This window comes from Dipodomys merriami, unplaced genomic scaffold (assembly GCF_024711535.1).
Source record: "Dipodomys merriami isolate MVZ:Mamm:240054 unplaced genomic scaffold, mDipMer1.0.p SCAF_51, whole genome shotgun sequence".
Lineage (NCBI taxonomy): Eukaryota > Metazoa > Chordata > Mammalia > Rodentia > Heteromyidae > Dipodomys > Dipodomys merriami.
Window position 1 is genome coordinate 6,876,193 of NW_027206080.1, and position 27,744 is coordinate 6,903,936.

The window sequence follows — 27,744 nt, forward strand, 5'->3', positions numbered from 1 at the left end:
GCTGCCTCACCACAGGTCCACATGACCACATGGATTGAGTCACAGAGCTACATGACCATGAAATGAAACCTCTGAAATAATGAGCCAGAAGCAACTCCACCTTAAGAGTTGACTTGTCTCAGGTATTTTGTCACAGTGACAGAAAGCTGACTAGAACACAGGGGGAAATGTGTCCCATATTACATATGTCAAGATACTGAATCCTATTCACTCAGCAAATAAAGGAGCAGACTTGTTTTTTAAGTGTTCCTTAGACTTTAGTATATGGATTCCAATCTGCCTTGCTCCAAAGGCAAGTTAGGTATTAATCTGCCAAACATGAATAAGTAAAAAATATGCAAGTAGAAATTCCACGGCAGTGCAAATGCACTACAAGATAGAAAACAAAACCCCAATTGCCCTAAAGCAATGACTTATAATTCTCTTCTCTACTTCAATGCACCAGAAGTTACAATGCATGCCAGTCAAAAAACAATGGCTTTATAATGAAGAAGAGGAACACTGGATTTGCAAAGCTCCTAATTAACTACTGTATTACATTGCTCCCTCCAATCATGTGACCCAGCCCAATCCTAGCTGAGAATCACACTCTGATAATTAAGAAAAAGATCTGAATTTATTCAGTAAATCTGACCAATCACATTGGATGAAAGCATTGGGTTTCATTTGCATAATGTAAAAACATACTTTAGAAATATTTTACAATGTTAAAAATATATAAGAAAGATTCAAGAAGGCATTTGACATAAAACATACATAGTATGCTATTTTAATAAATATACAAATGCTTTAAAGAAAATAGCCATATGAATTACAAAAGTAGCATCACCAAGAATTTATAATAGTTGTCATTTTCTTAAAGGTCACATTTCGCATCCTTTGGGATGTACAGAGATTATGTGGTTTACATAGTTTTATTCACATTCAAAACATCACGTTTTAAATGTTTTAAGCATAGCATGTACAGTACAAAGTGTTTCCATAGGAACATAACAGAAACTCACTAGTGGCCTGCTGTCTGATGGCACCTACTTGATCAGCCATGGTTAAGACACTAGTTTAAGCATATTGCTAAATACTCAACTTGTTCTATTTACTCTAAATACAATGACTTTAATTTATACTAGAATCTATCAATGAGGCTCAGAGTTAAACATAATATATACACCAATATACACAAAACCATAATTTTGAATTAAATGAACATTCTATCTTAAATAAGTATAGTAACTTTAAGCTAATGTCCTTATGGTTGATATTCTGAAAATGTCAAGCAAAGTGCATAGTGAATGGTAGCAGTCACCAGAAATGATCCTTCTATAGACTCTCTGTCTTTTCTTGAGTCCCGCCACCTGAGAAATGAGAACCTTTAGAACTGGCAGAGGAAACCAGAGTAGCTTCACAAATAAGACACACAGGGCCAGTTGGAGTCCCATTCATGTGTGATTGCAGCCCACACTGTGACTCCTGATAGAGTATAATTCACTGTCTGGAGCCACTGGGTAGTCTGTAGCCTCAGCATCCAGAGACTAATGATGCTTCTGTTTGGATCAAACAATGCCATCTGTTAGCCATATTCCAGTGTTGGTGGACCCCGAACAAGATTGAAGTAGCCAGCCAGGGCTCCAAGGTCTATGTAGAGAGAACGCTGTCGCTTGAGCATCTCAGACTCCTCGGTGCTTCCCGTGCATGAGGAATCTAGGAAGGAAACATTAATATATAAAATAAATGCCAGGGAAACATGTCAAATAATATTGCTCCTTCAGCAAAGAAGTCATCCTCTGGGGCCTAATTAGACATTGCCCTGGTTCTAGTATGATCAGGGGTGACCTTGGAACACACTTTGGGCTTACTTATGAAATACCAATAAACCAGGCAGGAAGACAAAAAATGTGTTAGAAAGAAATCCTGGCATATTTTCCAGTAGCCCAAGTGGTTTTCTCTGAAATCAGAAAAAATCAGTACAGAGAAATGCCAACAAGCATTCCAGGGTGGACACTTGGGTTTAGACCTGCATGGCTTAACAAACAAGGACTGCAAGGTAACAACCATGGAACCCTTCTTCAGGCAGTGACTTCCTTACTTGGGAACCTCTCTCTCACTGCCGGCAAAGGGATAAAGAAATGACCATGATGCAAGCTGACTTGCATCAGCACTTGGTGTTGAGCAGTGCCTGCAGGGGTTTCCAACCACAGGCTGGAGGGGCTTGCCATAACTGAACAGAACAGAACCTCACACTTGACTGACAGCAGAGCTGTCATGCTTGGCTTATTTTAAAGCCAAATGGTATTTTCTATTGCATTAAAAAAAAGGAACCATTTCTAATAACCATGTTACTTATATCTGCTTTGAGAAACCTGGAATTTGGTGGAAAATAAACTAATTTAAAACAATATTCTTAAGGTTTTCTGGTGAATTTTCCAAACAATGCACGGGACTCAAGAGGACTCAAGAAGTCGGGTGTGTGTGTGTGTGTGTGTGTGTGTGTGTGTGTGTTTGACAGGGTGTGTATGTGTGTTTGACAGGGGATTGCCCAGGCTGAACTTCCGGACTCAAGCATTCCTCCTGCCTTTGACAGGGTGTGTGTGTGTGTGTGTGTGTGTGTGTGTGTGTGTGTGTGTGTGTGTGTGTGTGTGTGTGTGTGTGTGTGTGTGTGTGTGTGTGTGTGTGTGTGTGTGTGTGTGTGTGTGTGTGTGTGTGTGTGTGTGTGTGTGTGTGTGTGTGTGTGTGTTTGACAGGGGAAATGTGTGTGTGTGTGTGTGTGACAGGGGAAATGTGTGTGTGTGTGTGTGTGTGACAGGGGGAATGTGTGTGTGTGTGTTTGTGTGTGTGTTTGACAGGGGGAATGTGTGTGTGTGTGTGTGTGTGTGTGTGTGTGTGTGTGTGTGTTTGACAGGGGGTTGCCCAGGCTGAACTTCGGGACTCAAGCATTCCTCCTGCCTCAGCATACAGGTACAGGCTACAGGTTACAGTGTGTGGTACTCTTTCATTATTCCCCCTGAACTACACCTGAGGATTGAGGTAGACAGGGGGATAGAGGCAGGGGCACTGCATCCAACAGGGTATCCTACCAGCAATGTTCTCAGGCAGCTCCAGCTCCTTCCTGCTCAGGAGTCTCTTCCGCTCAAAGAGGGCAGAGTCCAGACTCTGACAGCGTGGCTGATCTTCTCTGGGGGGGTTCAGGGCTTCGTGTCGCAGTAGATCTGAGGCTCTTGGGCGGTGTTTGGGATTCCTTTCTAGGGTGGCTTCAATCAGCTCTCTCATGCCGGGACTGCAGTCATTAGCAATGTCTTGTAATGGAGGTGCTTGCTTGTGGATCTACCAACAAACCATCTCTCTTAGCAACAATGGTAAAGAAATGGGCCCTTAAGCAGCAAACTTTTCACACCTGGAGAGTAATTTCCTCTGCCCCCATGATCTGCAGTGGATACAGTTCAAATCCTTAAAAAAGTGCATGCTGGGTTTGAATAAGCAGTAATTGCTTCCTCAGGGGTGGCCACAGGTCACTGAAGAAATGTCTGCTTCTGAATTCTTCATGGTAAAATGGGAAATGCATGCCTGTTCCACTATAAACCAGGCTGCTGTGAAAATCAGCAATCTGGGGGTGGGAGCCAGGTACCAGTGGCTCACGCCTAAAATCCTAACTACTCATCAGACTGAGATCTGAGCGTCAGGAAAGTTAGACGTAGAGTTGTGGCTCAAGTGGTAGAGTGCTAGCCTAGTGCAAAAAAAGCTTAGGGACAATGCTCAGGCCCTGAATTCAAGCCTCAGTACTAGAAAAAAAATAAAGTGTTGAAGAGTATATATAATTTCCTTGGATGGCAGATTCATACTATTCTGATGTGAGCAAGTGTTATTTTATTTTTATATAACAGTATAAAAAACTAGTAAATAATTTATGTCCAATGCACATTCCAATTATAACAGCTTTTTTTTTTTTTTGCAAGAATGGAGCTTCCAAGCTGGGTGCTGGTGGCTCACATCTGTAATACTAACTACCCAAGAGGCTGAGATCTGAAGATCACAATTCAAAGCCATCCTGGACAGGAACATCCATGAGCCTCTCATTTCCAATTAACCACAAAAAGCCAGAAGTTGTAGCTAAAGTGGTAGAGCACCAGCCTTGGGCAAAAACAAACAAACAAAAAACTCAACAACAGCACCCAGGCCCAGAGTTCAAGCCCCAGAATCAGCAGGAATTAAGAAAAAAAAATGGAGCTTCCTCCTCCAAAGAAAGAATCTGTAGCTAGCTCTCACAAGTCACTATTCCATTCAGGAGTGGGAGTTGAAAGAGGTGAAGCTGCCCCCTCCACCTGCAGGTGGAACTCACCACCACCCGCACTGCCCCGCACTTACTATGTACAGGTAGGAGGGATAGGCAGAGCGAGGGTAGCGCTTCACCCAGGGCGGGGTGCCTGTCTGCATGTGGATGAGTGTGGCCCCCAGGCTGTAGATGTCAGCTTTTGTAGAATGGCCCCTACACAGGATCACCTCTGGACTCATGTAAATCTGAAAGAGATGAGGGAAATACCATTGGCCTGGGTACAAGACAATCCTAGATAATGACTCATTCATCTCTACCATCTTCACTGCATGCCTCATCCCTTTGGAAGAGGATGTCATTGCTGGGTTCTCTTAAACTAAGGAGCCAGGAGACACTTGCTAGAGCAAGAGTCTCTGAAGTCTGACAAGGAACGCTCTTTCTATAGACTGAACACGTAGCTGATCTAGCAGCATGGCCAAGTACCTTGGGCCAGGAACTCATCTGGGATGCCCACAAGTGCTGCAAATATTGATCATGTATAGTTCATCTTTCAATTAAAACATTAACTCCTTTACTATTTAAAGGACACTATGACTATACCTCTTCATCTCCCCATCATCTCATTGTCAAATCTCTATTTAGCTCCAGTGCCAAAGGTGGCCAGATCCTGCAGGGTATTAACATCAATTGCTCAGAAGGGAAGAACTTGAAAAATGAAAGTCTAATGCTGCAAAAGTGGTCCTAACCTGTTTCAGTGAATTCCCTCTTATCTCCACCTATCATGTAGTACAGGGATTAAGTAGTGAACACTCGCCATCTTAACAGTGGTATGTTCTATCTGGTTTCATGTGTCAAGGATGAATAAGCATTGATTATTTTTTATGAATAGTTTCTCTAAGAAGTATTAATTGCTAAACTAAAAAGATAGGGCCAGTGCCCATAATTCTCAGGAAGCTGAGATGGCTCAAAGCCAGACCAGGGAGGAAAGTCCCTGAGACCCTTATCTCCAGTTAACCACCAAAAAAGCCAGAAGTAGAGCTATGGCTCAAGTGGTAGAATGATAGCCTTCAGGAAAACAAAACAAACTAAACAACAACAACAACAAAAAACAAACTAAGGAACAGAGTCCAAGCCCTGAGTTCAAGCTGCTGGATCAGTATCAAAAAGAAAGAAAAAGATAAAGAACAAACTATAGTGACCAATAACCTGTGTTTTATGGCTGGCACCAACACTGAATAGATAATATCCTAATTAACTTTATAGGTTGAACATTTCTAGTCTAAAGATACCAAATCCAGAATGCTCCCAAATCTGAAGCTTTCTAAGCAAGTTGGCACAAGGGGAAACTTCCATACTTGAACTTCATCATGTCACAGGTCACAGTAAAAATGCTAGTGCACTAAAAATACCATCTAAAACAATCTTCAAGGCTCTATATACAGTACACAGAGCACAAGTTAATTTTGTGCTTTAGACCTGGGTTCCCTTCCCAAGATCTTGCTCATTATACACAAGCAAGTATTCCAAAATCTGAAACACTTCTGACCCCAAGCTTTTCAGATAAAGGTTTCTCAAGATTAATTCAACTTTAAAAAAAAAAAAAAAAGTTTACAGGTGGTCATGTGACTATGAGGAAAGGGGGTAGGGTTCCCGGAATACATTTCTGAGTAAATTAGTAAAGAAGTAGCTGACAAAAAACTGGGGAAATTGCCCAGTTTCCCCACCCTAAGCCTGCTCAAGTTCTTTTAAAACTCACTTCCGGGCAGGCCTCCTTTGGCTCTCAGCCCACAGCTGAACTGAGCTGTGTTCACAAACTCTGCCTGGAGCCAAGACACAGCACCTGAATCCTGAGGTCTTTCTTAATACTTAGAATCACATGGTTAAAACAGTAAATAAACTTAGAGCTTTGTACCCCATGGTCAACAGCAATGTGTTAAATACTAAAAATTTGCCAGAAGAGTGGACCGCATATTAACTGCTCTTACAGCCAATCATATAAAAGAGAACAAGGACAGGAGAGTTGGGGAGAGGGAGGGAGAGAAAAGTGTATGTATGTGTGTGCTAGAGAATGCTTAGTTCTTCCTGCCCACCCCTGCAGGGCAAGGATTGAGCAAAAAGGATTAAGTCTAATGGGCTGTAGCTGTGCACAGGTGGCTTTGAAGGTTCTATGTGACTCACATCTAGACTGCCACTGGGATCCAGCCTGGTGACCCGTCCACTGGGATCCGGCCTGGTGTCCCGTACGCTGGCCCTCAGGCATTCAGCCCAGAACTCCTGCTTCCTCAAGCTGACCAAGAGCCATAACAGCCAGGCCAGAGAATGTGGGGCTTGATGACTAAACCCCCTTCAAGTTGGCTACCTAGAGGCATGGATAGGCACTGACAGAATCTGGTAGAATATTCATCCCCTCACACATGGGCGCTGGGACAAGAAGACTTCATCTCACTACACATTTCCCAGGAAAAGGTAATGTCTGTGTATACATGTGTATGTGATATTATATGTTAATTTACAGATGGTAAAACCAGACTGGAAAGTAAGAATTTTTTCAAAAGACACAGAAGCAATTCTCATTTGTTATTTATATGCACTATTTATTCTTTCTCTGCATCATGTCACAATGTAAGTAAATAAACGTATCATGTTAACCGCTGGATATGCATGGTTACAATATATTGTTTTAAACATGAATAGAGAGAGTGATATAGATTGATTTTCAGTGATCAGTATTTGTAAGCTATATGTCAGAGCTCAGAAACAGACTTGGGCTACAACAATAACCAAGTATCAAGTTCTGATGGAAAGCAAATCTATGTTGTTGACTGGCTAATTCTATCTTATTTGCTCTTTCAGCATGTTGAGAGCTTTGATTGGGTCTTTATAACCATTACCATGCTTCCCATCCAACTTCAAAGAGCAAATGCAAGATGATGGACAGAGTTTATAAACACCAAAGCCAGCTCTTCCCTTCATGCAAAGAGTTCTTGGTATTAGTACTTCAGCTACAATACCTGAACTGAATACAATTCAGACATGAAATATGCTATTATTCTACATCCAAGGATCCTGGTACAGAATCCCAGAAAGGAACATGTATTTCTCTGGCATTTACAAAATATTCAATTTGACCACACTGCCAGGAATCAAAAGGTACTTTCCATCTTTCCATATGTAGTTTATTTCTTACACTGGCTCCAGGAAAAGGCTGGAATGCCACACTAAATTCCTGATTGATGCCAAAATGTACCGAGACAGTTTCCAAAGAAAACATACCATAAGCATAAAGTCTGATTAGATTTTGTATTTTGGCAAAGGATTCTTAAGGTCTGGGGACAAAACAACTCTTTAAAAAAGAAAATGTCTGCGTTTTCTCTTCAGAATATCTCAAAGATGACTATCAAGAGTCTTCTCCAGGTAGGTCTCAGGAATGATGTCAGAAAAATCAGTCACACAAGAGTCCCATCTGCCACTCAGTAGTTAAGAAAAGGCTTCCAGAATCTAGCTTGAAAGAATCAGATCTTTAATTTTTTTCACTGCAATTCAGTGAGTATTACATATATACTAGCTACTAAAGGTCATTCACTGGTTGGACTCCAAGACTAACGAGGTGACCCTGAATCTATCATGCAACCAGAAGCCCCTTCTCCATTCCCTTTGGGTACCTCCAGGGGAGAGAAGGCCATGGGGCCTGGGAGGCTCTGGTGGTATAGTGTTGGTGGAGAGCAGCCAGAGAGGCCACTTATCCTCAGCTACATCACAGCCTACTGAGATCTCAACTTCCTTGTTGATCTCTCAACAATTCAGGTCAATTTAGAAGCCAGCTTGGGGAAGGGCTGGGGACAGGATGAATGGGCTCCAAGTTGCAGTTATGTAAGGAGTAAGAAGGTCTGGTATGTTCTGTACTGTATATCTCAAAAAAGCTAGAAAAAAGAAGTTTGAATTGTCACCATAAAGAAGTAAGATGTGTTGGAAAAGACAGGTTTAACCTGATTACACAATATGTATGCATTGTACTGAAATACCATGTGACATTCACTTCAGTATGTTCAGTTCTGAAGATTTTATTTCCTAGATTTCATTTCATAGAATAGCTTTCTAAAATATTAGTTAAGTTAAATAGATCTTCTCATCAAACAGTGGGGACCCGTAAAGTCCTATCAGCCTCAGAAAAGCTCCCTGGGCACTCACACCAGCTTATCTCAAGGCAGATGCTCAATAGATATTTGCTAAGTAAATCAATAATTCAGCCTGATACTGAGCCTATTAAATTACATATGTAACTGGAGAGCCCATGAAAGCATTTCCCAGAAGCTCATTTAGATTCAGGAATGGTTTTTTTTTTTTTTTTTACCATTTTTTTTCTTTACCATTCACACATGCATTAAATGTTACAGCTATTTAACACCTTCAGATAAACTGTGTTTGTGCTCATGACTGTTTTATAGCTTTCAAAAATGGTTTTAATGTAGTTTTATTATAGCATCTCTGGATGAAGATAGGACTCAGTGGTCAGTCTTCAGTAAATATGGTTGACCAGGAGACCACATTGATGAAGGCTTTAATTGAACTAAAACTTCTTAGTATCAGCCATAGTAATATTTTAATAGTATATTAGTCATGTTAAAAAGTTACATAGCGGGCTGGGAAGGTGGCTCAGTGGTAGAGCACTTGCCTTGCATGCATGAGGCCCTGGGTTCGATTCCTCAGCACCACATAAGCAGGAAAAAAAAGCCAGTAGTGGTGCTGTGGCTCAATAGGTAGAGCACTAGCTTTGAACTGAAAAGCTGAGGGACAGTGCCCAGGCCCAGAGTTCAGGCCCTACGACTGATGAAATAAATAAATAAATAAATAAATAAATAAATAAATAAATAAATAAATAAATAAAAGTTACATAGCATTCAAACTTTAGATTCGGAAATTACAGGGTTCAAGTCTGAGATGTGCCCATACTTGAGTAACTTCAGACATTTTGCTTTCATCTCTTCAAGCTTATTTGATTAATGTAAAAAAAAAGAACAATAACAATGATATCTGCTCTAATGACAGCATTCACTAATTACACAGCTGTTAGGATTAAATAATTTAACTCATAAGAAGTGTAAAACTCACTACTATAAAGTTAAATTATAATTCTGTGGTTGTCTGAAAAGCTGAATTGTGAAAATGCAAGTTGAGTATCCTTTATTTGAAAATGTCTGGAGCCAAAAGGAAGTACGTCAGCTTTAGGAGTTCAAAGTATTTTGGAATATTTGCCTCATCTAGCTTTCCAATCAGGACATCTACATTAATATCAGATTGTTTCTAAATGTTGATAATGGAACATTTTACATTATAACTACTACCATGAATTAGAAACAATAGCACATCCAGCAAGTACTCATTAAATTTCTTCTAATGACAGCAATGACTCAATGCAATACTTTCCCTCCCTTTCTTTGTCCTTCTTCCCCACAGCAATTCTAGAACATACTTTTTTCACTCTCAAAAAGATGCTAACATTTCCCATGAACATAATTACCTCTGTTCCTCGGAGGTCCTTGGGAAAATAGATATCTCCAGTCATTTGAACACTTAGGCCAAAATCCACCAAAACAGCTTTGGTAGACATGAAAACAATGTTGCTAGCTGCAAGGAGAAATTGTTAGCATATGATTATTTATATACCCACACATAAAATGAAATCATCAATGAAAACAATAATGAGTCCCAAGTCAGAACAGAGGGAAATACATCCCCAGTGCAATGGATGTGCTATTTCCAAAAGAGATGCATCTTGCCATTGGCAAGAATCTGCCAAGGCAAACATAAATGATAGAAGACAGTAACAGTGCTCAAAGAGCTGCGGCTTCAAATTTGAAGACACATATAAGCATGCACACATAAGGTAACAAGTACCTCTCTAAAACAAACTAAAACAACTATTTCTTCTCATCAAAAGTTGGGCTAGTTCAATTTAGTGCTAGATATTGAATCAAGTCTTCATTCTAGGAGACAGTCAGAAAGGGCTTATTTAATGGATTACTGCCAAAGTAACATTCAAACTTAAAAAGCTACTTGTTCCTCAAAAGTGTATGACTGTAGCTGGATGTCAGTGGCATGACTGTAATCCTAGCCCCTCAGGAAGCTGACATTTGAAAAGCATGATTCGAAGCCAGCCTGGGAAGAAAAATCCATGAGACTCCCATCTCCAATTAACCACTCTTACCTCCCATTAACCACCAAAAAGCTGAAAGTGGAGTTGGGGGTTTAAATGGTGAGCAAAAAAGCCAAGCAAGAATTAGAGTCCCTGAATTCAAGCCCCAGGACTAGCACCAAAAGCAAAACAAAGTAAAACCAAATGACCGTACACTGTACATGTTAAGCAAATTACCTTTTTAATTGTATGCGTGCACGCACGTGTGTGTGTGTGTGTGTGTGTGTGTGTGTGTGTGTGTGTGTGTGTGTGTGTGTGTGTGTATTTTAAGATGCTGGGGATGGAACGTAGGCCTTATACATGTTAAATAACTGTATTTCCACGGAGTCACACTCCTGACTCTAAATTACTGTTTTGGAAGCCTTTGATCCTAAGGACACAGGCAGTGGACTTAATAGACATGTGCTCGAGTCTGCACTACCTCTGACTTGGAGAGCTCTAACAGCCTAGCTTGGCCCTCAGACTTGTCTCAGCACCATAAAGGAGCAAGGTGAATTGAGTTCTAAAGGAGCTAGCTGTCTTACCTTCCACTGAGGGTCTTCAGGTTGAAGGAAGAGTCCATGTGCCCCACCCCACCCCCTGATAATATGGCTCTTTAAACCCAAGTGGTATACAACCCCTAGATACTTACGTTTAATATCATGATGAATCACTTTCTTGGAGTGCAGAAAATCAAGTCCTTTGAGAACATGCTTTGCCACCCAAATAATTTCAAATTCTCTCATGGGTCCACAGCTCTCCAGCTTCTCTAGGACAGACCCTCCCTCTCCAGCTTCCATAAAGAGATGGACAGTGTCGCCCCACAGGACAGCACCATACAACTCAGCAATGTTCTCATGTCTGAAGCAAGCCTGGATTTCCACATCAGATGGCTTAAACTGATCTACAGGGATCTAGAACACAAAAGCAAGATTCTTGATCTCAGGAAAAGTGGAGAGAGAAAAAATACAGAAGATTGGTGAATCTATAAAGCAGAAGGCAAATAGACACCCTCCAAGGAGACTTTGAACTACTTCAAATGTTATAATATTTACCTCAGATCAGCCTCAGCTTTCGGTATAAAATTCAAAACAGGAACATTACAAAACAATGAAGTACTATTTTCATTTAGGGTACAGAAATTCAACCAAGATTTGAAAATTGCAAATAGATCATAAGGAGAGAAAATCTCCCATTTCTGATTCACATAAATTCTATGGAACTTAGGCTTTAGATTGCTATTTTTCAATATGTGTTCGAGATAATATAAAGGCTTTGGTCATACAGTTCACCTCAGTTACGCATTTAAAATAAGCACTCGCCATCCTTCCACGGAAAATTAGTTATTAATAAGGAACAAGTAGCTCTTTCATTGCATAAGGATTTGGAAATGTCTCCAAAATATAGTGCTAAGTTAAAATAAAGCAACATTCAGAGGTTCAGATTATACATGCTCATTTGTTAAAAAAAAATTTTTTAAGTACACACATGTATATGCACAGAAATTTTCTGAAAGATATAATAAGGAAAGGATTTTGTTCATTAGCCTACATACTTGTGAGATTTGGGGGATTTTCATTATCTATATGTTTTTATTTCTTAAGACAACAAAATGTGCCTGAAATATTAAATATAAGTGCTGTGGGAAAAACAAACCCACAAAGCCATTCCCCATGCTTTTTTTGGGGGGGTCTGGGGTAGGGGTAAAATTGAAAACCAGGCAACATGGTTCTAAGAGTGCCTTCAAGTTTTTTTACATGTTTGAGCATGTAAGTTTCAACAGCCTTATTGTAAGTTTATTTTTGTTTATGCTTTTATAGGATAGGATTTGAACTCAAGAACTCAGGCAGGTGCTATACCATGACCTTTAAGCCTTTTTGCTCTAAGTATTTTTCAACAGGGCTTTAAAGTTTTTTGTTTTGTTTTGTTTTGTTTTGTTTTGTTTTTTTGGTCGGTCGTGGGGCTTGAACTCTGGGCCTGGGTGCTGTCCCTCAGCTCTTCAGCTCAAGGTGAGCGCACTACCACTTGAGCTACAGCGCCACTTCCGGTTTTCTGGTGGTTTATTGGAGATAGGAGTCTCACGGTCTCTCCTGCCCGGGCTGGCTTTGAACTACAATCCTCAGATCTCAGCCTCCTGAGTAGCTAGGATTACAGGCGTGAGCCACCAGCGCCCGGCAGGGCTTTAAAGTTTTACCTGGATAACCTAGACTAAGATTCTCCTAATCTCTGCTTCCCTTATAGCTGAGGAAATGGTGTACATTACCCCTTGGTGTTCCTTTCATTGTGATAAGATGGAAATATAGTATCTATATCTTATTTTAGTTTTTGTTGAATCAAAAGGATATGTTGGTACTGGGAATGTGAAAATGACTAGTGATAGAGCCCTGTGTGGATGAATGAGGCCCTAGGTACTATTCTCAGCACCATGGGAAAAAGTAGGTTTTAATTTTTAATTAAAGTAATTAATTTATTCTTATTAAAGTAAAACAAACATACGTTAAAATTGTACAAATGGCAACTACTGAACTCAATGAGTTTTCTTTTTTGTTTTTGTCAGTCATGGGCCCTGAACTCTGGGTCTGGGCGCTGTCTCTCAACAATTCAGCTCAAGGCTAGTGTTCTACCACTTGAGTCATAGTATCACTTCTGGCTTTTTCTGCTTATGTGGTGCTGAGGAATCGAACCCAGGGCCTCATGCATGCAAGGTAAGCATTCTACCATTGAGACACCCTCCCAGCCCTCAATGAGTTTTCAACTGAACAGAGTCCTTATCCAAATAAAAATATAGAACTCTATTAGTATCCTAAAAATCCCTCTTTGATTCCTGCCAGTCACTGCTCTCCACTATCTCAGCACCTAGCTTATCTCTATCCTTTATGTACGTGAAATATTCTACATATTTGGGGGAGGAGGAGATGATTCCAAGGCTTGAACTCAGGAACTCTGGCTCTCACTCAGCTTGCTTGCTCCTAGTTCACATTCTACCACTTGAGCCACACTTCTAGCTCAGCTTTTTGTTAATTAATTGGACATGGAATCTCAAATATTCTTCTGCCTGGTTTGTCTTCAAACCCAAGTCCTCAGATCTTAGCCTCCAGGTGAGCTGAGATTATAGGTGTGAGCTACTAGCACCCAATTCCTACAAGAGATCTTATTTTTTGTGTTGGCTGTTTTAGATCAACAAAATGGTTGTGAAATGCATCCACACTAATACAGCTGTATCACTGATTCGCTTTGTTGTCCAGTATTTCAGAATGCAAATATTCTACTGCTCAGTATCTGGGAGTTTCTGAGTTTGAGATTCCTCAAAGAGTGCTAATAGGAATATAGGAGAGCCTGATGATCATATGAATGTGTCTCTGTTGGGTGGAACCACGGAGGGCAATTACTGGGTCACATGATGTGGGCACACTCAGCTTGCATGCTCTGTGCATGCTCAAAGTAGGGAGATGCTGCAGAGTGGTTTTCCAAAATGGCAGCAATCTGGTTTATGTATAGTGAGAAGTGGTCCAGTCTTCTCAGTAATGGGTATATTCAGCTCTTTAAATCTGTAGTTTTTAAAATCTCTGCTTCTCAGCTGATCCCCTATCTAGCAGACAAGACAAAAACACACAGTTTTACTCTTCCATTGCAGAATTCCTCTCTGAGTGAAGATGTCATCCAAGCTGTTATAGACACCAATGCATTCCTAGCTGAGTGCCAGTGGCTCACGCCTGTAATTCTATCTACTCAAAAGGCTGTGATAGGGAGCTGGGAAGGTGGCTCAGTGGTAGAGTGCTTGCCTTGCATGCATGCGGCCTGGGGTTCAATTCCTCAGGACCACATAAGCAGAAAAAGCTGGAAGTGGCACTGTGGCTCAAGTGGTAGAGTGCTAGCCTTGAGCTGAAGAGCTGAGGGACAGCGCCCAGGCCCTGAGTTCAGGCCCCCAAAACCGACAAGAGAGAGAGAGAGAGAGAGAGAAAGAGGGGGGGCTGTGATATCAAGATACGAGTTTGAAGCCAGGTGGGGCAAGAAAGTTCAAGAGACTCTTATATCCAGTTGACCACCAAAAAGCCAGAGTGAAGCTGTGGCTCAAGTGGTAGAGCACTAAACTTCAGTGAAAAGACTAAGGGCCAGAGCCCAGGTCCTGAGTTCAAGCTCCAGAACCTAGATAAATACATTAAATAACCTGGCTTCTAAGCAGAGATGTAGGAGCCAAAAGGCCCCAGGTAGCCACCAAATCTAGAAGACAACAATCCAATGTCTTGATGTAGGAAACTGTGGTAAGATTCAGTCTAAGGAACACAGCCTTGGTCAATGTGAATGAAAGGCAGAAAGTCACACAAGCAGTATAAATACACATACCAGTTTACACGCCATTCTTTTCTTAGTTTTTATGTCTTGGGCTAAGTACACTTTCCCAAAGGCTCCCCGAGGAATGAAATCAGAACCAATGTTCCTGTAAGTCAGCTTCCACGGGATGAGGAGAACATCAGAGTCTATTTGGTAGCGTCCATTCTGGGGAGTGATCACCTATGAGAAAATACAAAGACAGGATGATGAGACTGTCCACAAAGTTTTCCTTTTCTAAGGCCCACTCAACAGAAGCAGGTTATTTCAGAAGCCTCTTGACACACAGCACTTAAAATTAATAGCCTTATGTCTAATTCTGACACTACAGACTATATTTAGACTTGATTAAGACAGAGAAAGCATGTAACAGACACAGATCTCTGGTTGGACCTGGTCTTATTTCCCAGTACTCCTGAGTAATTAATTGCCAAATAGAACGTGAGTATGTACTTAAGGAGAATAACTAGCGTGATTCAAAGACTGAAAACAAAGGTTGCAACTGCACAGGCAGGTTGACTTGCTTCTATTAAGATGCGCTAACCTGTTTGTCTGCATGGCCCTTACTCACACACAAAGCACAAACAGGTCAGAGAGCATGGAAACTCACTGAGAACCGCAGAGGATTATGGAAAACAATGTGAGATGCTACCACCATGAGTTGGCAATGCTACATAAACAAAGAGCAGAATTATTTATTTATCTTTGACTTACTCATGTGATATTTCCTATGTGCCTAATGCATGCCTGGCACTGGGTTTGGTGCTGAGTATGCAGCCATGAACAAGAAAGAACCAGGGTCTCTGACCCCTGAGAGGTTTGTGGGGAAGCAGATACTTAGAATCAAAGCTTTCAGAAATGATGAACTTGGGGCTTGGATGTAATTGGGTGCTAGATGGATGGGTCTGATTCTCTGCACAGGAGGAAAAACAAAAAACAAAAAACAACAGCAAAAACAAAAGTCAACTCAGAGAAAAAAAAATGAAACAAATAAAATTAAACCAGTCAACTAAAACATGACAAGTTGTATCCTGATAGCAATGTATACTATAAAAATGTGTGTACTTGGTAAAGATCATCAGATTAAACATTTAAGATTTATATATTTTACAGCAGAGAAAGTAGAACTCAAGCCAGACACAGGCGGCTCACACCTGTAATCCAAGCTCCTCAGGCAGCTGAGATTTGAGGATCGAGGTTCAAAGCCAGCCTGGGTAGCAAAGTCTGTGAGACTCTTATCTCCAATTAACCACCCAAAAGCCAGAAGTGGAGCTGTGGCTCAAATGGTAGAATGTTAGCATTGAGCAAATAAACTAAGAGACAGCAGCACCCAGGCCCTGAGTTTAAACCCTAGTATCAGGGCATACACATGCACATGAATCCCACCCCACACATACACATAGTAGAACTCAAGTTTTAAATTAAAAAAAAATCATACTTAAAAGAAAAACAAATGAATCTGATGGTTCATGGGGAATATAACCTGGGACATAGTCCTTTAAAAACTGTCAAGAAATAACTAACTAGTCTCCCAAGGTATCAGTTTTCTCTCTAAATATAATGAGCAGTATTATAGCTTCAGATTATGAATTCAAGAATTATGAAATTCTGACAAGTCATTAAGCTATTTCAAGCATAGAAGCAGCCCAAGGGGAGTGTGGAAAACCCCAAATCCACCCCAGGGGAGAAGAACGAACACCTGATTCAGCTACAGATTCCTAGGATTTCTCCCTGGCCATTAATGGCATAGTACCAGTAACTGGAAGGGTTATTCACTCAGCCTGCATTATTGCTAATTTTAGCCACACATCCCGCAAACATGAGCCATTAGTCAGTGAATGAAGCAGAGAATAAGTATTAATGTTTAGAAATGCCAAGTCATTAAGTTGAAATATTTCCTGAGTGCTTCTGCTGTGTGGGACCCTGTAGAGGGCCCTAGAGGGGGTACAGGTAAGTACAGAAAGGGTACAGATGTGTGGAACACCATCACTCCACAGCTGTCACCTCCAGTGCTGGAGCCCTCTTTCTGCAGCGTCCTGAGGATTCCAGAATGTAGTTCCTTCCTCATTCAGACAGAACCATTCACTTTGTGCTCACTGGTGGCTCCTTTCTTATTGTTATGTATAAACAGATCTAATTTCACTGCAGCCTGGGTCTAAACTCACCTTGATCCACGTTTTACTTCTGTCCAAACTAAATCTTCTATAACTCATTTTCGCCCTCTAGTTCTGCCCCAAGAGGATGGAAGATATTAATAGTCACATAACAAGAGATACTTAAGAAACCAAACCTTGTACTCAGACCTTTAGCTCATCAAAGTCTGTGACCATCCTCTGAGGTAAGGACTATTTTAATCTCCACTTCATAGATGAGGAAACGAACTTCAAAAGGTTAAGCAACTCATACTAGTCAGTACCAGAGACAGGATTTGAACTCAGGTCTGTTAAACACCAAAGATTAGTTTTCAGTCTGCCTAAGAGCCTATGGTGCTCCACAGGCTATAATCAGTTTGAGCTATGATGAAAACCTCGTTATTACAAGCTTGCATTTACAGGGCAGTGAGCACACCTGAGCCTTGTCCCCTGCCAGTCACTTTGCCCCCCAGTTTATACCTTGTGTCTAAGGATCCTGCTACATGCACCCTGTGTTTCCCACCCACTACCCTGATGACAGGCTCTGAACTCACCTGGTGCTGTGTGAGTCCCAACCAGAGTATAGCTCTGCAGAGCTCCTGGTTCTTTCTCTAGACTTCAACCTTCCCCAGGTGGATCTGTTTCCTTTTAAATGTCCTTTCTAGTGGCTCCACCAAGCAATCAGACAGCACTCCATGCTATTTTTCTCTGCTAATGCTTCAACTTAACCTAAGGCATCTTACGTGCAGGCCTGTAAGCAGTCTTCCTCACCCAGGTGTCTGCCAGCTATACTAAACTATCCTGGATACAGGATACCACTGCTGTGATACAGATGTGATCTTGGGCTATATTCAAGGCCATTTGTCTAGAACAAAGGCAAACAGAGCTCAACCCTACTATGCAACTAATGGACGTCATTTTCAAGTCTTACAGGGTGCTGTAAGACTGATGGCAGAGGCCTGAGTTGAAATGGCACTGCTATGTGTAAGTAGTAGCAAACTTAGAAGTGATATGGCAGAAGAGAGATATGAAGACCATGCAGGTTTTAAAATACTGAAATGACTGTTGTAGGGAAAAAAAACAACAACTGTATATTACCACCACAAGAGTCTGCATTCATTGAATATTCCTTGTATACCAGTAGGTCACATGGACTTGCTCTCTGTATCAAACAGCAGCCTAAGGAGGTAAATGCTATAATGTTTACTGGTAGGTAAACTAAGACATGAAGGGATGAAATAACTAGCCCTATATGTCAATCAGAGGCAAGTTACATACCCAGGCACTTTAACGAAGAGGTCACAGCCTTCCTTACTATTACTCACCATTACAGACCTTTTGTTTCCAGCCCAAGAGTAGGACTAGGTAGAACAGCAAGGAGGAAGTCAAAGATTGATTTTAGTCCTATATAAAGAAGAAGTTTCTTAACAGAACTCAGCAAATATGACTGAATGACCCAGTATGTAATGATCTCTTCAAAAATGTTCTACCCATTCTAAGAGATGATTAGTTGAGTTATCCAAACATCAGACAGAGGACTGGACTGAAGTATTTTCAAAGGAAGGTCTCCAACCCTGAGAATCCCTGACTCTATGACTGAACCCCAAGGAACATCACTCAGCATCTCATACCAGTTTCTATGAGTCCTTTGGGGTCCTTTAACTCTGAAACACATCTTGGATTATTCATCTCCAGGACAGATTATGAAACAATCATTTAAAAATAACTTTGTGTTGTAACACACAGCAATTCCTAGGTTAGTCTCCCTACGTTCCTTCCCTGGGTCTTTCTGGATGTCAGTGGAATCGTTAACAAATATTATATTAGGAAAATAGCACATGCACAGACGCATGTGCGCCGTGCGCGCACACACTCACACAGAGTACCATTCAATATGCCTCTGCTTTGGGATATTTTTACAATTCCTGGTTCTCCACCCTGACTAATTAACTCTGCAGCACTGTGGTTGTTGGCTGTTTAAAAACACCAGATCTCTATGCCCTCAGGCCCTTGCATATGCTGTTCTCTCCATATGAGACACTCTCCACTTCATCTAGCTGACTGAATACTTCAGACCTTGGCTTAGGTACCAATTGTTCCTGGAAGCCTGCTCTCATGCTAACTTTCTCCCATACCCCTCCCCATACTCAGGGCCATGGGAGACATCTTGCCCAAGCTTTCCCAGAACAATCAGGGTGTAGCTGTACTGAGATGGAGCACAATGTGTGAAAACTGCTTGTTCACTTGTCTCTGGCATGCACCACACAGTGAGCTCCCTGCAGCACAGACCATTCCAAACTCCCTTTCCTAACACCTAAAACCCTTACTGTGAGAGTGCCAACCATGTCTAGCAGCTGAGTGATGACTATTTGAATGGAAATTTTCCATCCCCATGTAGGTATACTTTACAGATAGATTGTACCTTGGAAACAATCTAGATGGTGGGTGATTCTCTAATAAAGCAGGAAAGGGAACAGCAAATGACAGCAAGAAGAGGAAAAGGTTAGACAGGGAGACAGGAGGAGGAAGATAACATGATCTTGACCAAAGAATGGGTCCACAAAGAGAACAGGAAATGAAAAGCAAGCCCTGTTACCATCTCATCCTAGACTGGCTAGGGTCAGAGATGACAAGTATCAGTGCATAGGACATTATTGATGAAGCACAGAGCTATGTATCACCTATCACAAGTCCATATTTAATGTCAGAGGCAGGAAAGTTAACCATTATCTACACATGATAAAATCCTCCTCTTAATCCATTCTGTTGTTCAATTTCTTGCTTTATATTTTACTATTTTTAACTGATCATCTTCTTTCTCCTTCTGCTTCTTTTTTGCAGTACTGGCGACTAAACTTGGGGCACAGTGTATGCTAGGCAAGTACTTTCCCACTTGAACCTCACACCCAACCCTTTTGCTTAGTGGTTTGTTTTTCACATAGGGTTTCTCACTAACTTTAACCTGGCTGGCCTTAAACCACAATCTTCCTAACTCTACCTCCCCAGTAGCTAAAATTACAGGTATGCTCCATCACACCCAGTCCCTGATCATTTCTAGAATAATGTGTGTGTATTTACTTATTATTTAAAGTTTTCAAGATTCCTGCCTTTGTGGTGCTTCCAATTATTAAATTTTCTTTCTCATACACAATTTGCTCATTTATACAACCCGGGATGTTTGGCAAAGATAATTTGTTTATTCTAAATGTTTTCATTCAACAAATACATAAAGGAAATACAAGAAAATTCTGTTATTGTACATGGGTACATTACTTTGAACCACAGTCCTCCAGCAATATTTGGCCTGTTTCAGTGATGGAGGTTAAAGCTCAGGGTCTTGCCCCGACTAAGCATGCTCTCTACCACTGAGCCTCATTCCAGCCCTATTTAGCTCTTCTTCAGCTAAAAAGAAAAAAAAAATCAGGTACAGCTCTAAGCACAAACGATTACTTCCCACTTGTAAAAGGAAGTACTATTCTGAAGGCAAACCACTAGATGCAGTTGTAGAATCCAACCAATGGGAGCCATACAACAATAATGCAAAGTGCCATCTTGCTCCACAGTGAACCATACACAGTTGCCTTCTAACAAAACAACTCAAGAGATAGCTGGCCTAAATTACTGTGTTGTTTTCATTAAACGAATGTGGAATGCAACACAACAAAATAATTAAAGTACTCTGTTCATTTAGCAAGGAATCCCTAGCAAGGGCCATTCTGCCATTTGGACACACCAAAGCCAAGAATCACTTTCATCAACAAGCACACTTTACAAATCACCACCTACTCCTTTGCCAACAGTTCTTTTTATGAAATTAATCACCTTCAGCTAGCACCTGTGTTCACCTCTGACATATTAAGGGGGAGGGTCTGGCATACCTAAACACACCACCCCATTGACTACCCTAGCAACCCAGTGTTTTAGATTAATCTGCATACTTGGAATGACTAAGTAATTACATCATGTGGCACTCAAAGCCAATTAAAGAGTCAACCTGTGGATTAGCTATTTAACCACCTACAAACAACATTTCTTCAAGGACTAAATTCAGTCAATATTGTTATTATATTTCTGAAGAAAGAAGGAACAAATAATCCAGACTTTTAAGATACAGTGTTTATTCTTTTCTCCTTTAAAGGATTCATATTAAGCTTTTCTTTTCTATAAAAATATGCTGGGTGCCAGTGGCTCAAACCTGTAATTTTAGCTATTCAAAGGCTGAAATATGAGGCTAGAGGTTTGAAGGCAGCTCAGGCAGGAAAGCCCATAAGATACTTATCTCCAATTAATCACCAAGAGTCCAGAAGTAGAGCTGTGGTTCAAGTGGTAGAATGCCATCCTTAAGTGAAATGCTAAGGGACAGCATCTAGGCCCTGAGTTCAAGCCCCAGGACTGGTGAAAAATAGATCTTCAATAATATATAATAATGTATTTTATATCAACAATATATAATATAATCTTACAAATAATATAATCTTATAAAACATTTCATGGCTCTATATAATTATATTGTAATATAACATATATTCATCTAATTAAAATTCATTCTTTTTGTTGTTGTTGTCGTCAATCGTGGGGCTTGAGCACTGTCCCTGAGCTCTTCAGCTTAAGGCAAGCACTCTACCACTTGAACCACAGCACCACTTCTGGTTTTCTGGTGGTTAACTAGAGATAAGAGTCTCACGGACTTTCCTGTCTGCTGGCTTTGAACCTCAATCCTCAGATCTCAACCTCCTGAGTAGCTAAGATTACAGGCATGCGCCACCAGTGCCCAGCCAATTAAAATTCATTTTTAAGGGCTGGAGGTATATGTAGGGTGCTTACCTCACACTCTTAATTGGTTATTTGCAGAACTAAAGCTAAATTATGATCAAGAGTCTTTGAATGGAATTTTTCATGAAGATTTTTGGCATTTTAAACACAGAAGTGATTCTTAGCAAAAATTACACATTTTAGAAGCAGGCCTAAAAGCCAGCCTAAACCATGTTCAAATGCCTGAACAGGCAGCATTCAGCTGATCAGAACAAAAACACATACCATATTTAATAAAATTCCAGATTCTTGTGGTCGGTGTCTACAGAAACGCTTTGAGGTATTGGATATATGGTTTGCAAAAGCCAGTAAATCCTCCACCGTTCCATATCTGACGGATGACAACCAAGGCCCTTCTTGGCCACTGAGCAAGACAGATTCTGAACGCTCCTCATTTTCATTCCTGTCCGGACACATGGTCATCAGACTAGGCTCATAAACCGCGGGCTCTTCACTTGTGTAGAGATTTTCCATGATGTCTACTACATCGGACACGTTTAAATGTTCGATTAATAAATCAAGTTCTTCCTTATTGTCACTTCCAGTGCTCATGTACTCCATCACTGTGGCGTTTCCTGGAGAGTCTACAAAAAGAAGGTACACTTAGTTTACTAAATCTGTATTTGCATCAGACACCAGTGGGCCATGAAAAGGTTGGGAACAGGCTCCCCTATTCTTTTGTTTATAAAATGGTATCTCCTTGTCAACAGCAGTTGTAAATTCAAGTGGAGAGCAGTATCCATTTGAAAGGGACATTAGATAATCTTTAGCCCTGGCTCCCTTGGCTGGGGGAAATCTGAGAGCTTGCTCACTGTGGCATCAGCTCAGAGGGAGCTACTACAAACAAACTTTCACTAAACATAAACACCCTGAAGAGCAGCCCAGCTCTTCCCAGCTTCCAATCTAATATACTTTAGGTGCTTCCCAAAGTCACACCCTGGCACAAATCATTATGACTTTTGTGCCTCAGGTGACTTTAAAGAGAAAGAATCACCGGACTAAATTCAGGAAGTAAAAAAATAAAATTAAATCCAGAAAGAGAGAGAGGAGAGGAGAGAGAAGACAGACAGGAGAAAGAGTATGCCAGCCTCGCAATATATTTTAAATGGTTTTTGTTTGTTTGTTTGTTTGTTTGCCAGTCTTGGGGCTTGAACTCAAGAGCCTGGGTGCTGTTCCTGAGCCTCTTTGTACTCAGGGCTAGCACTCTACCACTTGAGCCACAGTGCCACTTCTGGCTTTTTCTGAGTAGTTTTACTGAAGATGAGAGTTTCACAGACCTTTCCTACCCTGGCTGGCTTCCAACTGTGATCACCAGATCTCAGCCTCCCAAATAGCTACGATTACAGGCATGAGCAACCAGCATCCAACTTCAAATGGATTTTAATCTCAGCAAATCTAAGAATATGAGGTCAAGTTTCAAATTATTCTGATGCAAATGAATTCAACAGTTCCCCCCCCACACACACACACACATACACTTCCAAAAAGAAATGAAGGCAGCAGACTGGTATCCCAGCTCTGGGAAAGGAGATTTCTTAATCTTTCTTAATGTCTTAATTGGTGCTTCCGTTGTCCTCTCCTAAGACCAGATCATCAAAGTCCCAGAAGCTAACTTAATATCTACACTAATGAACCACTATAAGTTTTGATAGGAAAGCCAAGACTATGATAAGTAAGTCTCAGCTTAAGATCAAGTGACTGAATTAGCCCAAATTGTATTTTGGCTCTTCTACACAATCCAGTGCCACATTTAGGAAGCAGTAGATAAGAAGAAGGTAAAGTAGGTAAAAGGTGACATCATTCCTCTGATCTCAACACAATTCAACTTCATTCCAAAGCAGAAAAGACAAGGTCTAAGAGAATTTCAAAGCATGTCTAAATTTAACCACTGAGTTCCCAGCCCTACTCTGAAAGATATCTCAGGTTCCTAAAAACACAAGCTGGGCTAAGCATGTAGATCAGTAGAGGTACAGCATTTTTCTAGCATGCAGGAGCCCCTGGGTTCCATCCCCAGCATCATCAAAGCAAATAACAACAAAAAGAAATCACAAGAATTAACACATGCAACACTCTGCCAATCCCATGCACATCCATCATGTAGGAGTTTCAGTTCAAAGCTCCAGGAAGTGCTCTACCTTGGTAAGGGGCCACTTGCTGCCTAGCTAAATGTATTTCATTTGACAAAAGAACCAATTAATTCAGGTTATCATTATGGTACCTGAAGGTCACTTTCAGATATATAAATGGTACCTAGGGTCCCTTTCAGATATATAAACTGTATCTGAGGCAAGCTGTCGGTCTTCCATCCTACAACCTAATATTCCTCTAGTCTCAAGACTGTTTGCAGTCACATCTCATCTCATTGTCCCCGGCTACTGCCTGCATGTTGCTAGGCAATTATCTCACCTCTTTGCAAACCCCCCTCATCCCCCCTTAGCTACACAGTAAATCAACAGCCATCTGTGGCTGTTTTCATTTTCTGAGTTCCAGCCATGGCTATGCAAGTATTGCCTTGGTCTCCTTTCTCTGAGTGGGATGTAGCTAAGAGACAAAGAAAAAAGGAAGGAAGAAAGGCAGAAACTTCTGAACCACTTTGATGAGTTCTTATCATAATACTTAATCTAGAGAATTTGACAGCTCCCTCTCAGATATCTTGTGCATGTTTGTGGGAGACTGTGATTCAAGTGCTTGGCATCTGTGGCGTTAAGAAGGGAACTTCTTAGGTTAAAGGACCAACACTTTGCTTTCACAGAGCCATTTAGTTGCAGTTTCTACTTCTAGAATCAGCTAAGAAAAACAGAAGTTCAAACAACAATAGTCTATAGCCTCCAGTGGCTGAAAAAACCAAAGGCTTGTGGACTGACTTAACAAACTCAGAATCTGATAGAAAAAGAAGCTCCCAGTGCTAACTTGACTCAAGAAAAAGAAAGACAAAAGGTCTAGGCAATTGAACTTCACCTAGCTCAAAGGAACTTCAACAGAAAGGCCAGCTTTGACATTTAAATCCTACAGAAAATCTCAAGCATTTGTGAGTAACACGAAGAAGTAAGACACACCCACTCTCCCCAAGACTAGAAGAGAGGGATGTGGAGCCAGAGGGAAGGCAGGGTAGGAAGTAGAAGAGCATTTGCCACTGAGACTCTTTTCAGACTTTGCTTGATTTCTTAGCAACCAAAGGCTTCAGTCACACCGATCCAGTGAGACCCAGCAACCTTGACAACAGGTCAGGCAGTTAAACACTCCTACAAAAATCCTCAGTACTTTCCCGCCTTGATTAAGCAGACAAATGCTAATAGTTTATGAACTGGCAACATCAGTATCACCTAGAAGAAGTGTACATGGTGAAGGCATTCCAGCTCAGCAATAAAGACTTTTAGGAAGATAGACCTGGACACAATTCACAGTAAAAATTTCAACTTCCTAACAGTACAGAAACATGTCAATTTTAGAAGCACAAAACTGTTCAGACACAGTCAAAACTATAGTTCTGCTTGACACCACAGGGTATACCTCGTGTTAGTTCTCATTTAAAAGGTCTATTTTTAGTGTTATTTTGTCAAAATAGTACATTGGCCATGGGAGCACATCTCTTACCGAATTTTATCATTGAAAAGGCCCAGAATGCTGCTGCATTCTGGCAGTGTAGAAGCAAAGCCACTCTGTTTCAAACTTTCTAGATGCCTCTACTATGCTGTTTTCTTACAGGCCATAGTCCTTAAGGATCGTTGGTCAGAATTTGCCGCACACAATCTCAATCCCGTGCAGTTAGAGCGTCAACTGGAACTGGATTGCATTCTACTAGGCAAATACAACTCTACCCAAAGCGGTGTCAAACAAGTGCGTCCACCTATTAGCTTGTTTTTCCCTCTGCTTCCATCAAGAGCAACTTCTTCCACTGCTAGATCAAAATCTGTGACTGTCCCCCATGCAACCCTAGCAGTCCACTTGATCCCAGGAGCCAACCACGGGGGTTCAGCTGCCTAAGATAAACGCACCCATCATCTGGGCGGAGAGCAAGCAGCCAGGTCCTCCGGACAGACCCCTTTCCTCCCCCCCCCCCCTTCCCGGGGCACTCACCGAGTCTCGGCTGGAAAAGGCAGCGCGGATCCCTGCGTCCCCGCACGCTGCCCAGCCTGGCACTACCCGGCGGCCCCGGGATCCGGGAAGGCGAAGGAAGGGGGCGGAGCCGCACCTCGTGAGCCCCTTGCGCAAGGTGCTTTCCAGCGGTGCCCGCGCGCTGCGGGCGCCCGGCGCCGGCGGCGGCCGCCGCATCCCCACCCCTCCCCGCGCAGAGCCCTCTCCTTTGCGGAGGAAACTTTTCCTTTATTTCTACGTGGGAACTGCCCCCACCCCGAATATCCAGGAAAAAGGCGAAATCCAAAATACGCCCCACACTCTGGGTTACCTGCGGCCTCCGTGCGCCCCCGCGGGTCCAGCGCGTCGGCCGCGTCCCCTGGACGGGCCGGGTGCGCAACTGGTGGCCGGCCTGCGGGAGCCGGGCACGCTGGGAGCCTCGAGCCCGAGGGAGCGGGAGCGGGAGCCAGGGCGGCCGGCCCTGGAGCGAGGCGCGCCGTCCGGACCCGGGTGGACGAGTGCGCGGCGGGCCGCCCGCGCGCACGAGCCCTGCTCGCCGGCCCCTGACTCACGGCGTCTGATCCGGCCCAGGGGCGGCGCAGAGGACGCCAGCCACCGCCTCCCCGCCTTTTCCATTTCCTCTTTCTCTCCGTAAACAGAAAGAGACCGCCGGGTTGCAAGGAAAGCCAGAGAGCCCCGCGCTGGGAAATTCCGTCCCCCCCGGACCCCCCCCCTCCGAGACCTCGGAGCCCTCCGGGCGCCCAGCACGGCCGAAGGGGGCGGGGCACGTGGGCGTGGCCGGGGCGGGGCACATGCAGATGAGGTGTGGGCGGAATGGGATGAGAGTGGCGCTCCGGGATGGGCGGGGCCGGCTGGACGTGGGCGGGGCTGACGGCCAGCGACTGGCGCGGAGTGGGCGGGGCTCCGGGGTCCAGACCCGCGGGCTTTGCAAAGTGGAAGTGGAAAGGGTCTCGGGAAAACGAGGCTGGGGCCGGGGCGTCTGGGCGTCCCAGGGACGGAGGCTGGAAAGGGTGGCCGTGCCGTTCTCTAGTCCGGCAGGAAGATCGAGAATCCTAGGCTGCACCCTGGGGCCTGCTCCAGCGTCCCGGGCGCTGAGGGTCCGGTTCCGCAAGCCCCTCATCCTGGGGGTGCCCGGTGTCGCCCGCTCTCCGAGCCCAGCTACCTGCCCTGGAAGGGGGCTTCTGCGCTTCCCGGAAGCGCATGTGATAATCACCGGTAGTGCCGAGGGACCGATCGCGCTCAGGGGTCGGTTCAGGGCAGTGTCTGCGGTCAGCCGGCTCGGACTCCAGCCCGGGGGAGATAGCCTTAGGGCGGGCCCGGAGCCTGGAGGTGGTCCGTGTGCCTGCCTGGTTCTTTGTCCTGTCCCAGGTGATTGTTTTGTGTGTGGAGCCTCCCCCTTTATCTGCACCGATTGCTCCTTAACCTTTCCTCCCCATCGATCGTCTGGGATTTTCCTTCTGAAATAGGAAAGTTTTACTGAAGATAAAGGCACCCACCTTTCCCTCGCCTATCCACGGCCTATTAGGAGCCAGGTATTTTGTGAGGCAGCCCAGAAAACTAGAAGTAAGGTCAGGGAAACCCATGCTCTCCATCCTACCGACCTGCCACATTGGACCCTCCCAGGCTGGGCCGGGAAGCTAATGCATGCACGTTTTCCCTCAGCAGGTTTAAAACTGTATCTGACCTCTGTGTGTGTGTGTGTGTGTGTGTGTGTGTGTGTGTGTGTGTGTGTGTGTGTGTGTGTGTGTGTGTCCGTTTCCTGGGGGGCTTGAACTCAGGGTCTTAAGCAAAACTCACTTCCAGGTTTTCTTTTTTTTGGGTGATTAATTGGAGATGAGTCTCAGGGACTTTCCTACCTGGGCTGGCTTCGAACCATGATTCTCAGATCTCCGCCTCCTGAGTCGTTAAGATTACAGGTGTGAGCTCTTGTGCGCAACGTG

General features: G+C 42.8%; 1 protein-coding gene across 5 annotated transcripts; it reads right to left on the minus strand.

Moving 5' to 3' along the window:
* Positions 1 to 597: 597 nt before the first annotated feature.
* Positions 598 to 27,744, minus strand: Map3k8 (mitogen-activated protein kinase kinase kinase 8). Of its 5 annotated transcripts, none has more exons than XM_069998213.1 (9): positions 26,115 to 26,424; positions 22,987 to 23,104; positions 21,935 to 22,293; positions 14,781 to 14,948; positions 11,089 to 11,350; positions 9,783 to 9,889; positions 4,357 to 4,509; positions 3,072 to 3,318; positions 598 to 1,698 (listed from the first exon to the last, which is right to left on the minus strand). In XM_069998213.1, the coding sequence occupies exons 3-9, from the start codon at positions 22,268 to 22,270 to the stop codon at positions 1,568 to 1,570; spliced, it is 1,404 nt and encodes a 467-aa protein (XP_069854314.1). In that variant the 5' UTR covers positions 22,271 to 22,293; positions 22,987 to 23,104; positions 26,115 to 26,424; the 3' UTR covers positions 598 to 1,567. The 5 variants fall into 5 exon arrangements, with proteins under 5 accessions (XP_069854314.1, XP_069854315.1, XP_069854318.1 ...); XM_069998214.1 differs by lacking the exon at positions 26,115 to 26,424 and adding an exon at positions 25,787 to 25,846; XM_069998217.1 differs by lacking the exons at positions 22,987 to 23,104; positions 26,115 to 26,424 and adding an exon at positions 27,661 to 27,744.

What these genes read in the sequence shown, in the direction of transcription:
- Map3k8 (XM_069998217.1), bottom strand. Translation starts at nt 22,270, where the DNA reads ATGGAGTACATGAGCACTGGAAGTGACAATAAGGAAGAACTTGATTTA. An exon ending in GATTCATCATGATATTAAAC is followed by an intron (nt 9,890 to 11,088) that starts GTAAGTATCTAG and finishes TTCTCCTTGCAG; the next exon opens with CTAGCAACATTGTTTTCATG. An exon ending in ATCCCTCCTACCTGTACATA is followed by an intron (nt 3,319 to 4,356) that starts GTAAGTGCGGGG and finishes GTTTGTTGGTAG; the next exon opens with ATCCACAAGCAAGCACCTCC.